The sequence below is a fragment of the Pezoporus occidentalis genome, unplaced genomic scaffold (assembly GCF_034315485.1).
Source record: "Pezoporus occidentalis ecotype Australia unplaced genomic scaffold, CSIRO_AGI_Poc_V1 ctg115, whole genome shotgun sequence".
NCBI lineage: Eukaryota > Metazoa > Chordata > Aves > Psittaciformes > Psittacidae > Pezoporus > Pezoporus occidentalis.
The window spans coordinates 2,840,850-2,856,069 of record NW_026912940.1 but is presented as its reverse complement, the minus strand read 5'-3'; the positions used below and the strand labels follow the sequence as shown (position 1 = coordinate 2,856,069).

The 15,220-nt window shown below is 36.2% G+C and overlaps 1 protein-coding gene across 4 annotated transcripts in view; it reads right to left on the bottom strand.

Moving 5' to 3' along the window:
* The window catches only part of PTPN21 (protein tyrosine phosphatase non-receptor type 21), a 44,338-nt gene that overhangs the window by 17,226 nt on the left and 11,892 nt on the right, over window positions 1-15,220 (bottom strand). For all 4 annotated transcript variants that reach the window (XM_062638769.1, XM_062638790.1, XM_062638801.1 and 1 more), the window contains exons 3-9: window positions 10,270-10,439; window positions 7,539-7,636; window positions 5,073-5,140; window positions 4,580-4,650; window positions 3,173-3,260; window positions 2,887-2,975; window positions 653-740 (exon numbers count right to left, since the gene is read on the bottom strand). In XM_062638769.1, the coding sequence (XP_062494753.1) occupies window positions 653-740; window positions 2,887-2,975; window positions 3,173-3,260; window positions 4,580-4,650; window positions 5,073-5,140; window positions 7,539-7,636; window positions 10,270-10,439 (672 nt within the window). The remainder of the gene's footprint in view (window positions 1-652; window positions 741-2,886; window positions 2,976-3,172; window positions 3,261-4,579; window positions 4,651-5,072; window positions 5,141-7,538; window positions 7,637-10,269; window positions 10,440-15,220) is intronic.

Genomic DNA, 15,220 nt, shown 5'->3' with positions numbered 1-15,220 from the left:
TTGCTTTCAGAAAAGCCACTGAAATTTTTCAAATTAAATTATCATTGACTAATTTAATTTTAATATAATTTCATTACTGTCACCAGGTTCTCCCTAAGCTGTTCTTTGTGGATATGAACACTCATTCTAGACTATTTTATTAGATTTATGAAAGTTGAATGTAGAAGCCTTTTGTTGAAGACACTCTTATCAGCTATAAAACTAACATTGTATGTTTACAGTATATGTCTATCATGCCATAAGATTGTCAACAGCTGTCTTTTTGACAAAGGCAACTTGCAGATGCTACACAGAATTACTTCTGCAAGGAACGATGTGGCCCATTCCAGCAAAGTTCTAAGATGTTTATCTTTCAATGCCACTGGTTTAAAAGTCAAAAAAACATGCTAGAAATTTTCCTAGAATGGATGAAAATGTTTATGACCATCTGAACCAAACTTGCCAATGTACTAAACATCAAAGGACAGATTTTTAATGCCTTCCTGCAGAAAGCTAGCCAGAGAAAGAATTATTACTTTGGACTTACTCATACAGTTCAAAGTTGCTAAATATAGAAAAAGAAGGTTTTATCCTTTGAGTTAAATTAGCAGTCTTAATTTGTTTTTATTTACTGATGCCTTAGTGCAAAAAACAGAAGTAAAAATCTACTCACAGTTTGGAACTGGATTGTCTCTTCTTTGTTTGCCAGCTCTAATGCGAAAAAGGATTTGTTGTGGGACATGTTGGCAATATCATGCCACCTGCAAACAAAGGAGATGATAGAAGAACATGACTCTCAAGCTCTGATTTTCAAACCACAGAAAACGCAACTGAAGAACAGAATACCCACCAAGAATATAGATAAAGAACTGAGGACAAATAAAAAGTTCATCAATCTATCTGAACAAGTTGCAGACCATCACTTCCATATCCATTCAATGACTGCTGAATTAAAATATGTATATGACACTTTTGAAGATGTGCAACATGTACGCTAACAAGTTTATTACTCATCTTCCACTTGAAATTCTTTCAAGTGGTTTTGTTGTTAGGTTTGGGTTTTTTTTTAATCAAATTTAGACAAATTTAGTTATCAGTAAATTATAATGTCCCAAGTGCTTGAAAGCAAACCATACACTCTAGGAGATGGGGATGGGAGGGGGGGGAATCTACACTCAACAAAGCCATTAAGGCATGATTATACATATTTTCAAGAACTCTCTTGCATATTGACATATGAGAAAAACTTCAATTGCAAGAAATATAATACCATTTATTTCTTCAACTTCTTGTCAAATACAGATGTGGTTAGATCATTAGTATTGTGTTAGTTTAAATAAAGCCTATATCATTGATTATTAAAAGAATATTCTGCAGTACACAAACACAGGAAAAAAGCACCATCTACACACAAGACTCCCTAAAGGTGTTTATATGACTTCCCTTTTCATCACATAGATGGGGCTGATAGGATTTTCTATAGCTACTGAAAATCAGATTTGTGAGGTCGAGAAACAGTAGCGTCCCCATTCTGATTTATAACAAAGGCAATTTAAGGCTTCGGTTCATAGGCATTTATGGACATAATTATGAAATTACTTGAATCAATCTGGAGTATAAACCAGCCTTTGTAAACTGTGCTTGTCTATGCTTTTTTGCCACCCAAATAACCATGGTATATCTGTCCCCAGCAGAACTGCCCACAGTCACACAACAAATAAGCAAAGAGCAGAAAACTGGATCCTGAAATTAGAATGTGAATACTCTCTGATGCTTTCCAATGTGCAAGTATTGTCTTATGTTTACACAGACCCTGAACACACAATTCTTTGGAAATTATCTTAAATGAATGGACAGAGCTTTATTTTTCTCCCCTTGTGTGCTTGGAAAACCCGTCAGCAGAGATTTTGTTGCTTCATTCTGCAAAACAGCAGAGTAGGGTACTTCTACCACTCTACGCAACTAAAAAGAGCTTGGCTTCAGCTCTCCTCTCAGGAGCAGAGACAGAATTTTGTGAACAACTGTTAACAGTACTGTATTTAATAATTATATTAAACAAAGCCCCTAAGAGCAGGAAACACAGTTGCTACCTTCTCTAACCCCTGGAATTCACCATGATTTCCAGTAACTGTTGGATCACAGGATTTCAAGTTTCAGTTCATAATCATCCAAACAATTCTATTCTAGAGGATTAAAGTTCACTAAGTATAAAGCCTTCCTTGCTCTAGCAATAACTACAAATTACTAAGATTTAAAAAAAAAAACAAACACCAAAGCCCAAACTATCAATATGTATTTTTAAAAATTTATTCCAAATTCTATCCAAAGATGCCCAAGCAACACCTCTTCAAGTCAGTGGGAACCAGGCTGTTTCACATGAAGACTGAATTTTAACTGTTAGGTGAGCTGCATACAAGTCTATATCTACAATTTAACTTCAGAATATTAAATAATAAACTAAAACAATGTATTAATTCAAAATAATGAAATAAATGTTACCAAGTGACTCTCCTCTATTTCTTTTATATGTAATATATGAAAGGAACTCCTGGATAATTTTACAATTGAATATTTCTCAGTAACATGATGTGCCCACCTCAGGACTTGAGATACTTTATGCATACAGAATTGTTCCTTTTTGACTCCACAAATGTTTTGCAATGGAATTTACATTAAATGTTCATCTCTTTGAATTAATCTGGCTTAAAGAGATTCATCCTGCAGTCAATACTTTGAAAAATTCCAATGGATCTAAGTATTCACTGTAGCATGAGGACAACAAGGTTCAGGTTTTATCAAATTAATAAACACACATCACATCTATCACACTCCTCACATTCATGCTAGTGAGGAACACACCTAAAATGTGAAGTGCACAAAGTTATTTTAAGAAAGAACAATACTAACCTAAATACAACAGGAGGACGACCATTTTTGTGTTTCACAAAGATACCATCAAGACACGCTCCAATGAATATGTCACTTCCTTGGCTGTCCTGTATGAAGTTGCAAAATATTATGCAAATACAGAAAAAAGTCTTTGAAAGAAAAGTTACATGAGAAGAAACTGCTTTAACAATTCTGGGGGAGAAAAAGGGAGGTGTGGTTTAGGGTTTTATTTCTTTTTGGCAGGAAGTAACCCCTTTTACATAGGGGAAAAAGGAACTGAGACAACGATTAAAGCCCTGTTTACCTTTGCAGGATAGGTCTCTTCACCGTAGCCTTCCATTCTCTCTACTTCTTGCATGTATAGCATTTCTGCATCAGGAGGAGTAAGGCCTCTACAAATGGAAATAACAATCAGCTAGTACTGTCAGTAAGAAAAAATCACCTTTGTTTTACTCTGACTGACACTGTCAAAAGCTAGAAAAGCATCCACAAGACATTCAGGCAACCCTCTATCATGCTATTTTTATCTATCCCAAAGGCTGATATATTTGTCTCAGCTGTTACACTTTGATTCTAGCAACCTCTTTATCTCAGGCATTTCTAGGGGTAAATGGCAACAAAGATCAGTTAAAATTATAATCTCTGCTTATGGCAGACAAGTATCACATTCTTCTTGATATCCATCATTGTCACCAGATTTTCTCACTGTATCAGACTGATTTTTCTGGGGCATGTGTTCAGGACCTGAATTTCTCCTATTGCAGTATACATGTTAAGTACCAAGACAAAGTCTGATGCTTCACATCTCAGGAAGGAGAATCTCATTTTTTAAATGCTGAGTTTTAGCTATAATGGTTTGAAAACATGAGAAGATCTGTAGGTAAAGGTAATTTTTTTTTCAATTAGACCACTTGGCAAAGATAGTTTTCTCACAGACTTACAGTAGTGTCACAGGGATTAAAAGCTTGTTTCCCTGCCTACCTCAGCTGATCTCACAAAAGACATTAGGTCTGTCTGCAAAATGTCGTCATGCTGATTCTTACGTCTCTCAATACTTTTTCAATCATCAACCTCTGTTTCTTCACTTTTTCCTAATGTTATGCAGAATAAGTTTTCTTTGCTGAACCTTAACCATACAATCTTCTTACGAAAGTATTTCAAGGATAAACAGATCCGAAATTTTCAAACTACTCTTTTAAAACAACACAGGAAGAAATAATCAGTATTACTCACATAGTCACAAACATTTTTTTCACTGATGAGTTGACAACAGAGAATTTACTTTCCTTTGTCTTGAACTACTGCATCTTAGCTACCTTTTATTTTAGATCATAAGCATTCTGGAACAATAACTCTCTCCATATTTCTACTGCCATCAGTATCTGCCAATGTTGTTTATCAAGGAACATGCTTACTGGGGTCACAACTTCCTGTAACAAGTTTCAGAAACATGCAGATAAAGCCATACTATTCAATTGTGTCTGTAGTCTTAATTTTCAAGCAGAATCCTCTCATTTATTTTACCGGTCATTCTGTTCTCCTTTCACTTTCATTCAGCAAGAAAAAAAAACAAACTGTAATTTTAATAGAGGCGTATCAGTGAAAAACTCATTTAAATGGGACGTGAAATTAGTCCAACTAATTCCCAATGTCCTGAGCTACTGAAGTAATCACATCAAAATTAAGTAATGAAGAGTGTTAGAAATGTTACCTGTACTTCTGATGTAGCAAGGCAACTTTCTGTGTTGCTTCTTCCAGTATTTTTTCTTCTTGTAGCCAACCCTTAAGGTAAGATAGTATTTACAGAGTGAAATACAAAAGTTCGACAAAATTAAGTTTAGTTACAGTTTCTTGACACTGGCAAGACATCCCTCCACTTTATTCCTGTAGCTTAAATGCTGTAATATGCACACAAACAAAACCAAAATGTGCAAGTACTGTTTTGAAGTTTTACTCACTTTCCTATCTCCACCCCAACCTTTTTTTCAGTGTAACAATAAAGCTAAAAAGAACTTGCAGCATCTTTGCTTCTGTGTAATATGACTCACTCCAGTCTCAAACAAAAGCTTTCCTGAGTTGGACAATCTAGGGAGCAGTAAAGTGGATGGATTATGGAGTCTTTAATAATAACTTGCATTTACCAATCTAAAGAAAGATTTAAATTTATCTATTTAAGAATTTATCAATTTAAAGTAAGTACTTACCACTGGAAACAAAGCATATCTTTGTAGGAACTCCTGAGATTCATACTGATCATAGTCTCCAAAATCAGCTAAAAAATAAAAAAATTCTTGGATTCAAACATTTGTAATAAAATGATTGAATACCCAATTAATTGCAGCAGGATCTCCAAGTAGCAAATCTCCATCCTACTGAACTATGATCTGAAATCAAAACAACGCAACAAACTAACCAGTAATGTTTATGATGAGGAAATCTAAAAACACATCCCATCTTTTACCCTTGTTCTGAAAAACTGATAAGGTTTCTTGCGGACAGGAAAGGAGAAATGATAAAAAAATCAGAGTGTTGCTCCAAGTTTCTTAGTTCCTTGGGGTTTTAATTGTTTAATTTTTTAATCCCAGAGTGGTTGAGGATGGAAGGGGCCTTTGGAGGTCTAGCCCTAAGCAAGGTCAGCTACAGCACACTGCCTCAAAGCTTTCTCTGGTCAAGTTTTGAATACAGCAGATGGAAATTTCACAGCTTCTCTGGGCAACCTGTTTCCAGTGTCTCACCACTCTCACAACAGAAAACTTTTCTCACATTTAGACAGAATTTAATATATTTCATCTTGCACCCACTGCCTGAGAAAAGTCTGGCTCCACCTTCTTTACTCCCTCCTGTCAGATACTTAAATTACTTGCAGAATAGTGCCAATACACTGCTGCACTCAAAGCACTGCACAGAGGCACAGAAAGTGGGACCTAGAAGCCTTCCCAGACTCTGGGGCTTAATAACAGGTTTGATTTTAATAACATTTTTGAATTTGTGTCATGCCAAATGGCATCCCAAAGAATTTGCCTCTTTTTCTATTTCCAGGAAAAAGCTAACCAATGCTTCAAAGAAGAGAAATAAAGCAGTCTAAATTATAAAAGCTATGTACCAGTCTCACAGGAGAAACTGTGAAACAGCAGTCAGTATGGAACAGCTGCTTCCAGAAATATAAACACAAACCTCAAGAGTACAGATCCATCCATAACAGTATAATTTTAGAGACATTAGGAACCAAATTTGTATTCAGGATTAACAATTGATATGCAAGTTATTTGCGATGAAAGGGGAGGACTTGTGACACGCTACGCCAACACAGCACTTGAGATATAGCAGTGTTTAGAATTAGCCTATGATAATTATTTAAAATACAGATTATTCTTGAAGTGAGTTCACCTGAAACAGCAAACAACTGCTTCTGTTCGTTCACCAGCTCAAATTAACCCACTTACCTCATATAAGTGACTGCTGTCACTGGAGCACACTAATTTACCTGTGCTTTTTCTGACTTGTTTTTTCACTGCTTTATAATCACATACACTTTCTCTCTTACACGAGACTGAAAAGGAATATGAAAGCTAAAGGGATAAATATTTTCCATCTGGAAACAGGATTATATTGGAACATTTTTATAAACAACTCACTGAGCAGAGAGACATTTACACTGTCCAAAGATATGGAAATAACATAGCAAGATTTTGTCAGTTGAAAACCATTATATCCTGTCTTAGATTAAAAAGATTCACAAATTCATTAAACAGATGCATTATACAAACAAGGTACTAACACAGTTCACCATACTCTACTGGTAACCACATTTTCAAAAAGCATAGACATCATATTTAATGTGATACTACCAACAAATGTAATAAAAACAAACAAAAAAAACCCAAGTCACACATATTGCCAATGATTTTAAGACCCCTTCAATTTTTGGCAGATTTACATCTGCTGTTAGATGTACGGCAATGCCAATTGCTGCGTAGCAATATACAAACACTATGCAAAGCTGCTGCCATTAAAAAACTTTTATTTTGAGAGATTTAAGATCTAACAAGCATGTCAGCAGGGAATATGAGACATGACCAATGCAGATAGACTTAGAACTGGTGGCTCTCTGGTGTCTATTGTATCCCATCTGACTCCAGTCAGGAAAAATAAAGCGGCTATTTTCATGTAGCTATCACAGAAATGGGTCTTCAGAAGCTATTTGAACACAGAAATTGTTAACAGTCTTGCATACTAACTTGAAATAATCTTACACGTTAGGATACTTGGGAGAAAATGTGGAGATACAAGTACATTCAAGTTTGATTTAGCAAAGCATGTTTGTTTCTTTTGTTACCATGTCAGAATAAAGCATCTTTATTAACAGAATCAGATGAAAGGTCTGTAAGCAGACAACTGAAGTCTTTGCCCCCAAAGGAACTCTAATGTCTAATTCAAACCCAACTCCATGTTAGACACCCAGGCACACCTCTGAGGGCTGCACAGAAATGCCACAAGTTCAGGCCCACTGATCCCACTGTTCCCCCTCTTCAGCATATGCAAGGAAGTTCTAAGGAGTAAGTATTTCGTAACTTATAGAATTCAGTCTTTAAGTGATAAACAGAAAAACTGCAATAGAAAATACATCTGCAAAGCTTCTAATGCAGCGTTAGCTAGTTAGCACAACTTACCCTGAACAGCTAAACCAGCCAGATGTATTGCTTGCTCCAGCGTGCAAGGAATGTTGCCCTCCAAGATATCTTTCTTTAATTGCAAATAATACTGATACCTACACAAGAAAAAAAGAAAAAGCTAATACAGTCTGCTTAATTTAAAGAGAATGCAGATAAACATGCCTGCATTTCCTATTCCTCTCTGCATTCCCCAGTTTCTGTGGAGGGCAATCTTCCTCACCATTTGGACCCTTCACAGTCTTTGTTAGCTACTCCCTTAGCTTTCATACATCATTGCAGAATCAAATACTGCTACCTCTTGAAACAAAGAATCTCCACAATTTCTACCTACTACCATACCCTAATATTTATTATTTTTACCTCTTCTTTAGCATTTTTATTATCTCCTCTTTACAATGTCCATCACACTGGTGTTGTTCAATGCACTGCTGCTGTACTGCTGCATTCCCTTTTAACAGATCCGACATTACACATCCCTTCAATCACAATAGCAGCTTTCATTTCTGCATTACAACTTCCAAGTACATTTTGCTCTTACTTTCAAGACGCCTTTTTTTTTCCCTTTAATCTGACCTTTTCCTGGGTCATCTCTTGTATGTGCAACCACTACTAGGTGTACCATTTGTCCACACACTGAACCACTAGTTTCTTGAATTCTTCTGCCTCTCTCAGCCACCCGCAAAACACCCTATTTTGAGCCTAAAACACCTCAAAACACCATTATAACACACACTGTGCCAAGAAGGACATTTGTCTTCAATAAGTCTAGTTTTAAAAGCTGCTTAACTTCCTCATATTGTACATTAACTCTTGTGAAGTAAGGCTTTAATACCAAGAACATGGAAGCATTCAGGGATTAGAACAGTCAGGTGAACTACACACAGATTTGCATCAGGCTAAAACGCAACTTTCTTCCCTCACTACCTAACCAGCCTGTTAAATAAGGTGACAATTTATAAATATTAGCTAGAGTCTTCTGGATCCTGCTACAAAAGAGCAGTATGCTGTATGACAGTAGTTAACATCCTTATACAACACACACAAGAACAGCTGGGCCTAAACCTAGGCCTTAGAAAAAAGGGAAGGAAAAAGCCACCACATATCGAGGCATTTGGGGAAATAAATCTTCCCAGTCCAGCAGTAGAACATAAGCTCCATCCATAGAACTGTTATTAAAAGTTAATATGCAGATGAATAATCTTGACACTACCTTGTGATAGTACAAATACCATCCCTTTTGTTCATTTCCATTTCCTGGTATACATTAAACAAAATTTGCTTCAACATGCTCAATCTCCTTTATATTGAAAAGGCATGAAAAAACCCCACTGACTTCTGAAACTAATCCAGACTCTCACTATGGGAAATCAAAGCAAGTGCCATCCTCTAGGACTTCAATATAAGGCTGGCAAATGAATTCTTGCCTTCTACATGGCAACACACTGCAAAACTGCTATTAAAGCTCCAGCATAAACATTAAATTCTTTAATGCCAGAGAAGAATATGCAAGGTCTTTCCAGCAATGTAGTTTTCAATGCAACACAACATGTATCTTACTGCAATGCATTCTACCATACCAACAAGCAGAGAATCTAGAAAAAAGAAGACAAAAGAATTATTTTTTAAGCCAGTAAAATTGCTGAGAGAAAGCTCCCACACTTAGCACTTTTCTAGAAAGAAAATATTAACACAGGAATTACACATAAAAAAGAACCCTAAAGCTGTGGGGCACTGAGCAACACATTAAAGCACCATCGTCTGCATGAAAAGGCTTACCTCCCTGAAAAACTTTCATACCACAATTACTGGGAAAGGTCTCTGGAAAGTTATTCTAGCACCAGAGTATATAAAGACAGTTTCATGTAACCATAGAATAAATTAAGCTGGAAAGGACCTCAGTGATCACCTGGTTCAACTCCTCACTCAGAGTAGGACCAGTTTGAAGTTACCAGCTTGAATGGGTTAATTAACACAAACAGATTTCTGAAATAACAAATATATGATTGTAATCCAGTTTGTACTCATTTGCCTGTTAAAAAAAAAATAACTAAATCAGAAAAACTATACACATTAAGGGCACTACAAGCCAATGTATAGGCCCATAGGAATAACAGGCTACTATATGCTCAATTTCACTTCCCCCCCCTGCAGTCAGCACCACTTCTGTGATGTTCCCCGAATTCACCGCAGAAATGGATATATGATATCAAAGCTAACATCCAGCCTTATTGCCCAGTGATAAACAAAGAAAAAAAATATATCACAAACTGAAACTTAGGCTGTAGTCTGCCAATGTACTGAAAGTACATAAAGTACTGAAAGCAAAATAGAGGCAAGAACAGCTAAATTAAATGCTGCTTTGTGCAGCATGGATTTCCCCAAAAGCAACAGATGGCTCTTCAAAACACCACCACCAAAAAAAAAAAACAAAAAAAAAAAAAAACCAACTCCAAAGACAAACATACAGGGAGGAAAACAATTAAAAGTCTAATCATACAAGTATTGCTGAAAAAAGCCTATTACTGAAAACAGTTTCCAATACCTTTCTAAGATCACATATTTTAAATATTCAAAGGGGAATTAAATACACAGTTTGAACATAAATTCTGCCTAAAGTAATAATTTCCACTTCTGTAGAGAGGTGTGTGGGGGAAGCAGGCAATTTTTAAATTTGCCAAATATTTCAAAATGTTGAAAGCAAAACTACAGACACATCTATGAAGTTTACCTGGTAATCTCCTGCTGAAGCTGAGAAACAGTAGGCACATAGAACACTACTCCGAAATACACAGTCGGCTCTAAGGCATATTTGTCCAGCTGCTTTTTCAGAGGCTTGTCCAAATCTACCCATCTGCGCTGATTCTGCTTATTATAATACCACAGACTGAAATACGTAATCTGAAAAAGAGGCATTTCAATGATGAAAAACAGTTAATATTAACATAGTAGATAAAATATATTGCATGAAAGTCTTGCTACTTAGAAATATAGGTTTTAAAACGCAAATGCTACGGGGGTTTGAAAACTCAGAGAACCGGAGAGACATTTAATATCACGAGCAGACTACTTTCAGATAAGCAATCCATGTACACAAGGTCCCCCACCTAAAAGATTACCAAACTTATTATTTATTTGCAAACAGTCCCTGACCCTGTTGTAGCAACTCACAGGTATTAGTAATAAGCATTTATGTGTGACAGAAAAACTAAAGGAAGTGAGGAAGGCAAATAAAAAATGACATTGAACAGTGTGAGAGCAAAGAATGGCTTCGCTGGGGCACTGGCAAGTAGGCTCACATGGGATGCCGAAGGACAAAAGAGCACGTGACAGCCGGTCAGTCAAAGACAAGCTCATTAAAGTACATGTATGGCTCATCCCATGAGCAAGATGATGTCCAGACGCAGCAGCAAGCTTCCTTGCCTGAGCAAGCAACTCTTCACCAAGCCAAAACCAGAATACAGTATGTACTGGAACAGACTGCCCAAAGAGGCTAAGGAATGTCCGTCCCTGGAATGTCAAACTCCCACTGGACAACATCTTGAGCTACACAACCTAACTTTGATTAGATTTCTGAGAAGAAGTTTGGACCAGAATATTTTTCTATCACTTCTAACCTAACATTTTTCATTTTTATCACTCATAACCTAGATTTTCCTAACACTACAGAGCCACTCAAATTTAAATTTCTCTGCTGTGTTTAAACTGATTAAAATCTGCTCCTGAAATATTCATTTCATTCAGTTCTGGACCAGCAAACAGATATGGACTGGAAAATACTCCTGTCATTATCATAGCAAAACTAGAAATTGTAATTACAAGGTTATTAATTGAGGGAGGGAGATAAGGGAATGCTATGAATTACCAATTGCATCTGTAGGCATTTACATGAGAATTCTCCAAGTCCTTCCTAAATCATCATACGCAGAAATGGTAGAAAGATGAACACCTTTAACCCAACACTTCATATATTATCAGATGTTTTTAACTTATACAAAATAAAGCTATCAAGGATAAAGTTTTATAAAACAAATGACTGTTCATCATAGTGATTTTTTTATATCAATAATTTCTATTAGTTAGACTTGGGAAAACTGTCTACCTAGCAAACAAAGTATTTACTGTTGTTTTTCAAAAAGCTCTAGCATTTTAATGCTTCATGGAGCACAGATCTGAAATTCACTTGGGAGCAACAGCTGGTAGTAAAGGCCACTTTAGTACTTTCTTGTGAAAACTTGCCTATGTACACATCTGTAAAAATCATGTATATACATCCTCTTACTTTATAGTCTGAACAGGATGAAGAGTCAACCCTTATGTCCTTCTGGCTATTCCTTACAGCTCCAACAGGCTGCCTATGCGTGTAACCACGGCATAGGCAGATATGCCACATCCCAAGCTTCAGGGACAGCAGTGAAGTCAGTGCTCTGTATCAGCACAGATCATAAAATAATTGTGGGCACAAATAAATCAAGGTTTAGCATTAAATAAATAAAGGCTTTTATTCCATAAAAACATTTGCTCTGCTAAATTATCAAAACTGGGAAATTGGAGCCAACTGTAATGCATCATGTTCTTTTGATGTTGCATACTGGCAAAATGTACTACTTTGCCACTCTCTAATTTAGCATCAACAGAGTTATAAGTGATTGTTGGCAGGTTTTGGTGTTTTTTTTTTCATCCAATATTAAAAAAAAATAAAAATCCTCTAAATTAAAATTACTGTTCCCATGTAATCACAAAAAAAAGTACTCAGAAGATATAAAAAAAAAATCTTAGGATGAAATCTGCCCATTTAACCTTAATATAGATTCCCTTCTGCAAACTCTAAAACAGATAAAAAGGCAGGCTATAATACAAAAATTGAATTGAAATAGAACCACTCATAGAAGAAAAAAAAACAATACAGTTTTTCGGTATAGTGGGAGACAGGACAAGGGCTACTGGCTTTAAACTAGAAGAGGGTAGACTGATATCTGGAGAAAAGGCAGAATGCTGATATATACAAAATAGTTTCATGCTTGAGAAAGCTTAAAAATCACCATATAGAAACAGACTGTATCCCCACATTGCGGAGTTCTCTTGTAAATCAAATCCTACAAACCAAATTTTTCACAGGTGGACACTCTGTGGTCTTCACTTCTGACTTCTGAAACCAAGGGTCAAATTTAAGAAGTCATAAATACTTCCAGTTTCAAGAGGATAAGGAATATGGCTTTGTATACAAATACTAGAAACAACACTGTTTTCTAAATTTCTCAGTTTAAGTGCATTAAGTTTGCTGATACCTTGGACAACATTTGCTTTTATTTCTGTGCTTCAATCTGCCAACCATAAGATGTAGTGTGCGTTAATCCCCAGCACCTAACAAAGATATTGAGAAGATAGTATCTTAAGATTCCACAAGATGTTAGGAGCTGTAACAGGAGCACCAAATAGGCTCCATTGCTAAAGAAATACTGTTAACTGTAACATCACACACTAAAAAGGATAAAATGTACCAAATGACTAGTCCTCAATCTTTCCTCAGACTGAATGAGGAAAGGAATGCATGCAAAAAGTTATATTTCTTTTTCATTACAAGACTGTTACCATAATGTGCACAATCACAGCAGCCAAAGTCAGACTGTGATGCCGACATTCTGTAACTTCCAAGTGTTACAAATGTAATGTATATATAATGCAAGATGGTAAAATAAATTACAGGACAAAAAAAAAATAAAAAAAAAAAACAGTTGATCTATATGCCATGAGCTATTTGATCTCACTTGCTAGGAAGAGCTCAAAAAAGAAAGCCTGTTGTGCTGTCCCAGCCCACCGGCCCAACAGGTTAACTGCATCAGCCCTGGGCTGAGTGCGACCCAAAATGCTGAACCACAACTTTCTGGGTGAGTGCAGAGGCCATGGCAGAGACTGAAACTTAAGAGAAACAGCTACAGAACAACAGAAGCACACCAACAAAGCTGAAAGACCCTCTGACGTAAGATATTCCTGGTTCTATACCCTGAAGTCTAAACTGATGTAGAGCCTATTGTTAAGGCATGATGATCATCTGCACTGGCCTGTTTCTTTAAAAGGCTTTTTCTTGCCTACACACAGCACAGTAATTACTGGCACAACAGACTAAGAAAAATGTTTCTGCATATTAAAATATTCTCTGGAATCCAACATATCTTTAAATAAGATTTTTCTGCCACAGTATTTTCCCTTACGAACTCCCCCAGTCTGGACCATCAAAAATAAAATGAAAGCCAAGCAAAACACTGTGGACCAAAGCCTGTCTTCTGACTTCTATGCAAACCTTTTACTTGACTTCAAGGGCAGAATTTGATCCTGTGAGTTTTCAGAGGAGCTTATGCACCCTGGAATATTCGCACTGATTAAAATAGAATCCATTTTTATTCATTGCTAAAACATTTTATTATTAGCAGCTCAGGACAACACCCAATGCTAAAAAGAATGTCATGACATAATTCTTAAAATATGTTAAGCTGTTAACACTGCTTTGAGGTTCATTTATTTTAGTGACTTATTCATGACCCAACCCCTCCAAAGAAAATCAAATAGAAATAAAAAGAGCATATAATTTCTGCACAGTTACTTTCTATCTAGCTGCTTTCTGTCACTATAGACAGGAATAGTAAGTACTTTTTGCATGAAAGTTTAAGAGTCATCAAGAACATAAAAGTACCAAAAGGCCAACACAAGTTTGGTGGGCATGGAGTGATTTCATCTATGAAATAAACCAGACTTCCTAAGCTAAGCACAGGAGCTTCATTAGGTATGAACACCACAAAACTACGTTACTGTAGGCAGCTATATCACATCTTTCAGCATGATGTGAGAGTCAGAGAAATGGGACTGATCAGTCCTAAGAGGCTAAAGTAAAATCTTACTGTGGACTTCAACTGCCTAAAAGCAAGGTATAGAGAAGACAGAGACAGACTCTTCTTGGAAGTGCTTACTGCAAGTATGAGAAGCATTGGGCACAAGCTGCAACATGGGAAATTCCAATTAGACCAGGAAGAAATTCACAAGACTAGACAAACAGTGGAATAGGTAGTCCAAGAAGGTGCCAAATCTCTGTTTTAGGAGGCACTCAAACTCACCCAGGCAATCCCTGAGCCAACTGATCCAAGGTGGCCTCTCTGAGCAGAAGGTGGGATCATACAACCCTCAGAGGTCCCTTACAACTCAAAATATTATGTGATTCTATGTCATTATAGAATCAGTGCTGATAAACAACTGGCTCAGAAATTCTTGGATGTGAATTAAATAACACCTTTTTTAAAAACAGTGTTATCTTTTACAAACCCATTAAAAACTGAACTTTAAATCTTTGAATTTTCATCAATTTTCACATTCATTGAGCATAGTTTACTGTTCCTCATCTGCTCTGTAATTTAAAATTGAACCACTGAGATAGTCCTTCTTTCCTATACCAACTGCCTCAGTTAGCTACAACTAAGTGCTGCATTTTGGTTTGTTTTCCTCAATGTGGATTAGCATCATCCCTAATATAATTCCATTTTAACTCTAATTTGTATGTATCAGTTATTCTGATTAGCGGTATAAAATAAAATGTTTTAATATAGGATCTCAGGGTCTATTTTGGTCACAGTTTACACTATCCAGAAATGACATAAAAATGACAAATGTATACACCAGATATAAAATATATG